At 53.2% G+C, this 9,367-nt stretch overlaps 1 protein-coding gene across 6 annotated transcripts in view; it reads left to right on the forward strand.

The window, feature by feature from the left end:
• The window catches only part of PLEKHA7 (pleckstrin homology domain containing A7), a 217,342-nt gene extending 213,798 nt beyond the window's left edge, over positions 1 to 3,544 (forward strand). For 5 of the 6 annotated variants that reach the window (XM_062196425.1, XM_062196427.1, XM_062196429.1 and 2 more), the window contains 2 exons: positions 580 to 689; positions 2,285 to 3,544. In XM_062196425.1, coding sequence (XP_062052409.1) covers positions 580 to 680 — 101 coding nt within the window. In that variant the 3' untranslated portion in view covers positions 681 to 689; positions 2,285 to 3,544. The remainder of the gene's footprint in view (positions 1 to 579; positions 690 to 2,284) is intronic. The other variant, XM_062196426.1, reaches the window with a different exon arrangement.
• Positions 3,545 to 9,367: the final 5,823 nt, after the last annotated feature.

A 9,367-nucleotide genomic window follows, 5' to 3' on the forward strand; every position in this document is an offset into this window, starting at 1 on the left:
AGAAGGCTATGGGAGGGACCTGCGATGTGGACAGGTGGTACTGTCTCAGCAGGAGGCCTCTGCTCGCTGCCCTCCAACCCTGACACCCCTGCTGTCCTCGTCCCCTCTGAGGACACGGGGAGTGGACTGAGAAGCTCATTGTGGCGTCCTGTGGCCAGCGACACAGGAGATGGCCAGCCACAGACCCTCACCTGGGGCTCATGTGCAGGGTTCCGGGGGGGCGCTACTGCCTCCCCAGTAAGGCGACCACCTCTCACCTGCGCTTGCCTGACTGTGGATCTGCCAGCCTCAGCTTCCTTGCCTCCAGCGGACAGCACAGGCAGCCTAACACCGGCGTGCCCTTCTCCTCTCTCGGCTCCAAGGCAGTCTTCGCGTGGCGGCCCTCGCTCTCACTCCCTCTACCGGCTCAGAGACTCATCTGGGACGCGCAGGCCAATCCCAGGCGGCTCCCCCTCCTGCCCGGTGGATCTGCCCCCTCCCGCTCCGGGCCCGGGTCATTAGTGTGGGCCTTTGGGCATCTGTGCTGCGGGCGCTGCCGGCGTGTCTAACACACCGCTTAATTCCTGTGTGCCCGTCTAGCGCAGCAGCTGGCTCTCCTCCCGCCTAAAGGGCCCCTGTCCTCCAGGACGGTGCCACCTTACCCCCCTTTAAGCAACGGACTCCACTACACCTTTGTCTAACAGCTGCAAGTAAGAGCCCCCGCCTGCCGTGCCCCTAGTCCGGTGCTGCGCATGGCCCGCCTCCCTTCCCCGCCGCTCCCGACGTGTTTGCAGCGCCACCTGCTGACGCTCCCTTCTTTCCTTCCACTGGCAAAGCGGCCGCTTGGGGGACCTTCGGGACTATAGGCAGGTGGGGAACTGGTGCTTTTTCCGGACCTTGGTCCTCAGTGGAGACCGTGATGGAGGGCCCCGCCACCCTATCCTGGAGCCAGGATTGCGCCCGGTCGGCCCTACTCTGCTTCCCGAGGGATGGCACAGGCCGTATGTAACACTGCCGGCCTCGGGCAAGAACAGGAGAGGCAGAGGGCTTTGGCTGATGAAATTGAAGAACTGTTCAGACTGGAAAAAATCCAATTTACAGATAAGGAAACTGAGGCCCAGGGAGGGGTTGGGCTTACTCCAGGTCACACAGAATTGGGCCAGAGCAAGCTGGCTAGAGCAGGGGGAAGGGTTTGCCCTTTTAGTCACTGAACACGTTAGGAGGGGAAGCCCCCAGCCGGCCACCTTCAGTAGGTCCTCCTGGTCTGAGCATGAAGTGCTGAGAGGTGGGGCAGCCACGGAGGAGGCTCCCGGGCCAGGAGGCAGGAGGCCCAGCGTCTGGTCCCTTCTTGAGTGGGTTCTAGGCGCTGGTGCATTGCCTCACCTGGACTGGAGACCTGGGCAGTGCCTTGTCAGCCTGTCCATCGCACTGTTGTGTAGGCCTCCCCCCCCCCCACACCTGTTTTTCTGCACTTGACCGTTAACATTGTTGGGTGCCCGCCACGTGCCGGGCAGGGGGCACAGCACTTCTTTGGCTGCACACAACCCTGTGAAGATCGACACCCCTGTGGTGCGAGCCTGGGCCTCTGTTCGCCATCAGCGCTCCTGGGCTCATAGCCAGCCGCCCTAGATGTCTGGAGAAGAGAGTGAAACAGGGACGGAGAGGGCTCGTGTTGCGGGGCGTGGGGGACAGCATGTTCCGGCAGGTGTCGTCTTCCAGCCTGAGGAGCCCTAGAGAAACACTCCGGCTGGTTCCTTGGTGATGGCTTGCAGGCACCTGCCAGGGCCACGAGAGGGTGTGCATGGCGGCCCCACTCTGTGTTCCTCCCGGGTGTGGGTGCCCCTGGCTGTGAGGGAGGCCTTTCCTGCTCTCTTCAGGTCGCATCTGCATGTCCTGGGACCCTCGCAGCATCCTATTGGCACATGGAGGTTTTAGATTTTAGATTGGAACAAGGCTGAGGGAGTTGCCCAAAGCCACTCAGTGGAAGGAGGACAGGACCAGAGCTGAACCCCAAGTCTTTGCTCAGGCTCTTTGCCCTCTCGGAGCAAGGACCCCGTTTGGGGGGCTCCCATGTGACTGAATGCATTCCTAGAAGCAGAGTGGGGGTGGGGGATGGGTACAGCCCAGTGCCCATGATTCTTAGAAGCCGGGGGTCCCCCGGCAGCGGCCGCATTGCTGAAGGCTCCTGCTCTGCTGCCCTGCCTCTTAGCGTCCCTGTGTGTGTGTGTGTGTGCAGACACGCCCACTGCTCACATGTGGGCAGGGCTCCTGCCAGCCTCTCATTGTCTGCTGTACTTTTTGCCAGCCCAGGCAGTGACGGACCCGTGATCCAGCGTGCGGAGGAGAAGCCTGGAATCAGGGGCCCAGAGGGCCCAGCTTCCTCGGAGGAGATCAACCATTCTGGCTCCACGGAAATCCCTCCCAGCTAAGTGGGGGCGCTGGCTGGAGGAAGGGGCTGCCCGCCACCGACGGGACAGTCACCGTAGGGCTAGGGCCTAACACACACCCACTTGCTTTCCTTCGGACTCCTTTTGATCTGTGACAGAGGCACTTTTGATACACACTGTAAAATACTGACACTGTATCTTAGACTGTGTTTGCTAACGTTCACCTCAAGGACTGAGTGGCTGGCAAGGTGAGGATGCAGACTTCTGTAGCCGCACACACAGGTTCATGTATGACTTGGGTGACAGGTGCGGGTGGGGGGAGGAGGGCAGGGCAAGCAAGGCCAGTCCAGCTTCTGATGGACTCAGGTGAAGGCTGGACTTGAGAGCACGCCTCCTGGGATGCCAGCGTTGGGCTCTCTCGCGTGCTGTCCGGGAGGCAGTGGTACTTGGCTGTAGAGGGCCACCATCCCCGGCACCACACCAGCTCTGGGTGAAACCCCACCAGGATGGTGCCTTGGCCCTTGGGTTTGGTTCAGGGTAACGGTGTGTTCAAGAGCTTTGGGCTCCTCATCCATGAGGTTCCCTCAGCAAAGGGCTTTTCTCAGAAAGAAAAAGACAAAAAAAAAGTTTTCTTTAGTTTTCAGACATAGGCTTTTTAGTCCAGGAAAAGAGAGAGAGGAAGCAACTTTTATTGGATCATAGCAATAAACTCCACGTGGGGTGGCATCTGCCTGAAAGGCCCTGATGGGATGGATTCCTTCAACCTGTGATGCGAACCTTTGCTGCTGTCCTGGGCAGCACCAGGTCAGCTTCCCCAGGACTTGGGGCTGTGACTTGACTTCCAGCTGACAATGAGAAGGAGGCTACGAAGCCAGGTGCAGTGCTTGTGGGTCTTTAAGTCTTTTCATGATAGTCTCTATACAGAAAAACAAAAACAACCAAACTCTGGTGGGTGGAGCCACTCTTTAAAGGAAAATTTGTTTTTGACTATGTTCAGAAAGAAACAGAATCTTGAATATATTTAGAAGTTGCCGTCTATTTTTAACTAACTCCATATGCTGCCAGTATCGACTTCATGACATTTGCCAAAATAAAATTTTATTTTTGCCTTTATAAGATTTTGTTGGAAAATGAAATGAATATTTTGCAAGAAGGTTAATTTAAATAAGAGTGTAATGGTTTGCAAAAAAAATGTGATGTACAGATTAAAATATTAACCTGACCTGTTTCCTGTTTCCTTGTGCCTCCTTCGTTCATAAGTGGCCAGTGGCAGTGTTTTTCCCATTTCTTTGGAAAATCTCCACTGTTAGCTCTCAACCAGCTCCTTGACAATTGATTGACGTTGCAGGCCTGGGGGAAGCAGATCTTGCTTTGGAGCCCTTTGCTGGGCTTCTGTAGCTACTCAGGTTGGTCCCCACCCCGGCCTGGGGTTGAGAAGCTGCTGAACTTCGGACTCCCTTGTGGGGCTGGCTTGGCAGACAGACGACAGTCCAATCCAGGGTAGTGTGGGGGCCGCCCCAGGCCGCCTTCCAGCCCACACGCCACCGGCTCGTTCCAGTGAGGCGGGTTAGTGATGGACCATTGCAAACGGGATTTGCATGTCATTCATTTTCATTTTGACTTGTGATGTATGCTTGAAGCCGAAGGCAAGTGGCCAACTCAGCTTAGGGGTCTGTTGCTATGACAGATTTTGTGTACTGCCGAGAGGAACATCCGAGGTTTGGGGTGGCTTCCCAACTATTTAAGCTGGGAAAGTAGATCCAAAGGCATTCAGAGCAGGGGATCCAGCTGCTTTTTTAGCTACTGATTTTTTTTTTAATTTTAAAATAATACTCCTCAGTATTAAGTATTCCTTGGAGGTGTCTGTAACAGATGAAAAGGTCCTATAACTGAGTGCAAAGGCCCCTGACCCCTGAAAAAGCAAAAAACAAAAAAACAGCTGGCAATATGCACCCCACAGAGTAGCCATCTGTGGACACTGTCTCCATGAAAACACATCACAGGGTTTCTTCCTGTTGGTCTCAGTTTGTGTTTCACACACCCAGTCCTGTGGAAGGGGAAATGTGGCAACTCTAACTAGCAGCTTTTTCCAGAATGCTCTCCCTGGAGCCTGTCCTGTAAAAACTGTGGCCCCAGTTTCCATCTAGGGAGAGTGTGTCAGGCCCCCGGCCCAGACTCGCTGGAGACCACGCCTGGGCAGAGGCCCAGTCACCTCCTATTTGAGAGGCCCCTGTGCCACCCCCTCAGGAGGCCCCTTGGTACCTGAGGGAAGTGGGGAGCATCTGAAAGCACAGGCTGCCCAGGCCCCCTGCAGGGGCGGCAGCTCCGGGAAGCGGGAAGCACTGCCTGGCCTGGTGATTCCAATTTCATTCCCTTACAGGAGACCCCAAGCCAGAGTGGCGTTGTAGACAATGGGATTGCCGTTGCCAATGGGATGGGAAGTGCTCCTCCTGCACCTCCCTGCTGGCATCTGACTTCAGCCCAGCCCAGCGTGGGCCCAGGATGTGTGTCTATTAACAATCTATATTTCAGGATCTGGTTTCCAACGAGTTGGGAGTAACACCTTTTCCTAATCCCCACGTGAACATCTGGAGCTGCCAAGATTCCCGACACACCCAGGACATCGCCGGGTGATCACAGTTGTACAGTTTGTGAGTCTGTTTGAAGTGGATGTGCCCAGGCTCGTGTCTGCTAGAAACACGCATTTTGTTTTTCCCCATCAGTCACCTTTCTGCCTGCCTGGGTGTCCGTCTGGGGAAATGTAAACTGCAGGTAGCCCTTCCTCTCCCTCAGACCCCTTGGCTGCCATCAGGGAAGATGGGCTCTCCAGCATTTTCCTGGCTATTTTATGTGGCAGTCCAGAGCCCAGGAGAATCATCTGTGAGCCCACAGACATTCTCTGGGGGCCTGAGGATTTAGGGGTGAACAGATGGGAGGTAAGGGAGTGGATCCAGGCCCTGGCTTGGCCAAGGCAGGAGCCCACTTTGGGCTTTGGGAGTTTCCTACAACTGCAGTACAGTAGTCATTGACAAGTCCTTTTGTGTTCTCACCAAGGGTGGGAAAGAAGCTGCAAATCATTTGTCTAATCCACAAATCACATTTCTGAGACCCGACAGGCAGGTGCTGGGAGCCCTCTACTTGCGACTCAGCATCAGACACCAGGGTGTGCAGGGGACTTTGCCCATGTGGGTTGTGCGCTGTTATGAAAAGAACAAAGAGACCAGGCCGGGAAGACATGAAAACTGGCAGCCCCTCCCGGCCCGGTAAACACGCCATCGCTTTGCCGCCTCCACTCAAAAGGCTACCACTTTCATTGCTCCCCTAGCAAAGAAACCTTTCTTCAGAGCGAGTGGCGGGGTACAAAGGCAGAGTACAAAATGCGTGCACATCACAGTCCCCGCAATTCTGTTTGAACAAGCGTATTGATTGGGCCTGACCCTGTTACATTTTTTCCCTATTATTTGAAAAGGTGCATCTAAGTGTAGTGAATTGAACTGGCGGAGCTGAACTTTCCATGAAAACTTCTTGAGGTATTTCTTTAGTTCAAAGCTTTTGAATTTTAAAGGGCATTTTTAATATGAGGCTGTTGAGTATTCTCTGCCACAGCCCAACAAGGCATGTTAAATGCAGATGAGGCTGGAGCGGGGCGAGGATGGGGGTGGAGGGTACGGACCAGTTCTGGCTTTGGAGCCGCACACACAGGCCCTGGGAGCTCGCTGCGCGCACTGGGGACAGCTTGGACCACAGGGAGGCTTCGTGACCAAGCTCTGGAAGGCTGTTTGCACACAGGGTCCGGAAGCACCTGCTGGGCTCCTTCTGGTGGGGGAGGTCTGTGTCCTGTAGAGTGAGGGCCTCCTTGCTGTGCAGCTGCTGGGTCTCTGCCTTAGAGCCAAGGAGGAATGGAGGAGGCAGACAGGAAGCTGCTGTAACAGCTCTCAAACACGGTGTCCCTGTCCTCCAGCTCCTTAGGTGGCCCTTGCCGGTCAGTCTCAGGTACCTTCCGCTTGCACCCTTGGCTGCATCTCCATCCTTAACTGATTTACTATCCTTGGACGCTTTGCTGGCTGCTGGGGCTGTGGCAGGGTCCCCTTCACCATCCTGGCCTGCGGACCTGGATTTATCCCCCAGGGTCTCTCTGCCTGCACTTCGGGAGGCTTCAGCAGCCCATGTGACCCAGCTCTGAGTTTTGGGGCTCAGAAACGATTTGTCAGCACTAAGGGTGGGGCCGTCTGTCTGGGCTGCAGTCATCCTGACCGGGGCTTGGGAGACAGGTGGAGAAAATTGGATGAGACTCCACCTGCCTCCCCCCGCTTTACCCAGCAGAGCTAATCTTCCCTGACCATCTTGGGACCAGGGCAGCTTTGGAGAGTCCTGGTGTCATTGAACCTTCTCTTTCATATGACCTAGCCTATGTCTTTTAGGTTTTTATACAGCAGAGCCCAGAAAGCATTCCCAATTCCCTCTTTTAAGTTTCTTGACTAGTAGGTAAGAGCAGGGGTGGTGGAATTCAAATCTACCCTTATTAACGCTGTGACCTTGGGCAACTCACTGGACCTCCCTCCAACTATTTAGTCATCTGAGAAGTGGGAATGACTGCATCTACTGTACATGGGCCTGGTGAGGACTGAAAGGGATAACCTGTACTCAGAGCCATTGGCTGGGGACACTTGCTCAGTGTGCACTGTGTTGGTTTTGCCCTTGTGCATGACCTTTAGGAACAGCAGGGCTCAAGGTGATTCTGCCATCTTCAAACCCTGTCTCCTTTCCCTGGCTGTGTAAGCCAGGTTTGGGGTCATCTGCTGTCCCCTGCCTGATTTTTTGCCCTGAACCCTCTGTCTGCCATTTCAGCCAGTCTCCTGCAGTGAGTGGGAAAAGCAATGGCCTGAGGCTTTTGAAGCTGGGGTTTGTAAGGGCTGGCTGCCTCCCAGAGGCCTCCAGGTGCTAAGGACAGACAAGTCCTTGGAGGCCTCCTCCTGCAGCTGTCCACCCAACATCAGATCAACCTGTGCACATCCCTTTGATGTCAATCCCAAAACCTGAGACTTGTGCCCTGCTCTGAGGACCTAGGCTTTGAAGTTGGCCTATAAATTGAGCTTTCAGGAAGAAAGTTGTCTGTTGTGCCTCAGAGCACGGCTGGGCCCTGTAAAGGCACGAGGAGTGCCGTGAACACCTGATAAATAATTCTTTCTGGGCCCAAGAAATATTCGTTCCATTTAAAGGAGAGGAAAATTCCCTTGACCTTTTCATTGAAGTTCTGGGGGATGGGGGCTGGTTAGAGAGGGCTTTCGTGTCTTCTCACCAAAGCCACATGGGGCAGGCAGGGTAGGTTGAATGAGAGCTGAGCTCCAGAAGAGCTCTCTACCCTGGACTCCTAAGCCCAGATCTCCTCAGCCAACTCCTCCCCCTCCGGTCTCCCCCATGAGGCAGGAAGATTGGGCTCACAGGAAGAAAGGCCTCTTCCCCATCTCTGTGGAAAATGGCAGGGATCAGGAGAAGTGCCCTCCTTTCCTACGAGTGCCCGATGTGGTCTAGCGGTGAGGCAGACAGGAATATGCCCCAGGTTCCCCATCTAGAGGCGCCCCCAGTACTGCTTGACACACACTGAGCACTTCATCATACTAGGCCCTTGGCGGGGGTCCCCTTTTGCGCTAATAGTATATGGGTTTATTAGTTCTCTTTAGGGCAAAACACAGCATACATGTGGAAGGTACACAAAGTAACTGCACAGCCGAGTGATTCGAAAGCAAATGCCCAATGAACAACTTCAGTCCAGAAACAAGTGTGCCAGGATGCTGGCAGCCTTCTGCCACTATTCAGAGCAGTTTAGGGTGGGCCGATGCCACAGTGGAGTGGATTGAGGGTGGGCAAGGAATGGGGAAGCAGGTTACAGAAACACGTTATTAGAACTGTGCATAGGTGTGCAGAAGACTACAGCTCAAGTATATGGTACCTAGGAACGGTATTGAAAGATGAGATTGACCAAAAGCAGGAGGTTCACAAAGTACAAAGGATTAACATTTATTATTAGCTTTTATCAGTTTCTATGTGCTAAACCTTTTCATCTATTTCTCACACTATATGCATAAGGAGGTTATACTGCTATCTTTATTTTACTGAATAAAGGAGACCTGGAGATAATATGCTCAGAGTCACTCAGTTTATTACTAAAATGGTGGAGCTAGAATGTGCCTACAAGCACAGTGGAGCACTTGTCCATGGTTATGAAGTAGTTCAGGGAATTTCTGTCTGGAGGTCTTTTTTTTTTTTTAATGTAAGATAATCACAAGTTTCAGAACAGACATTTTAAGTAGAATGGAATGAGAGGGCTAAGGGAGATAAAGCTAACAGGCAGTTTTTCCAGTCAACATCATTATGCATTTGGTGATTTCTCCAGAAATAACCTGCAGGGGACTGGATCCCATCTAGGTAGGGCTGGGATTTTCTAGAAAGTTATGACATTGTGGAAGGTAGCTTAGGAGACTGACATGTGATACTGACCCGACATCTGGATGGGTGTTACAAAGCAGTTGAAAACATCATGATGATTTGAACAGGTGTAAAGGATGTTAAGAGGTCAGATATGAGATTTCTAAAGTAGTTATTTCAGAGGTAAGGTTGTCTTCACATACTGAATGTGTACCAGATGTGATTACACTGGACCTACACCCTGTGTGTAAAAAGTAGTTATGGAAATTAACTAGATGAAATTTATTTCTCCCAAATTTATTCAAAGAATGTGATCTTCCTACTCTCAAACTTAGTTTAATCTCCCCTAAATTTCTTCTGTACTTTCAATTTTCCTAGATTTTAAAAATACTTGGCTCTAGGGAGTGCAGTGGAGGATGGCCCAAGTGCTTGGGCCCTGCACCCCATGGGAGACCAGGAGAAGCACCTGGCTCCTGCCATCGGATCAGCGCGGTACGCTGGCCGCAGCGCGCCGGCCGTGGCAGCCATTGGAGGGTGAACCAACAGCAAAGGAAGACATTTCTCTCCGTCTGTCT

The sequence above is a fragment of the Lepus europaeus genome, chromosome 7, assembly GCF_033115175.1.
Source record: "Lepus europaeus isolate LE1 chromosome 7, mLepTim1.pri, whole genome shotgun sequence".
Classification (NCBI taxonomy): Eukaryota; Metazoa; Chordata; class Mammalia; order Lagomorpha; family Leporidae; genus Lepus; species Lepus europaeus.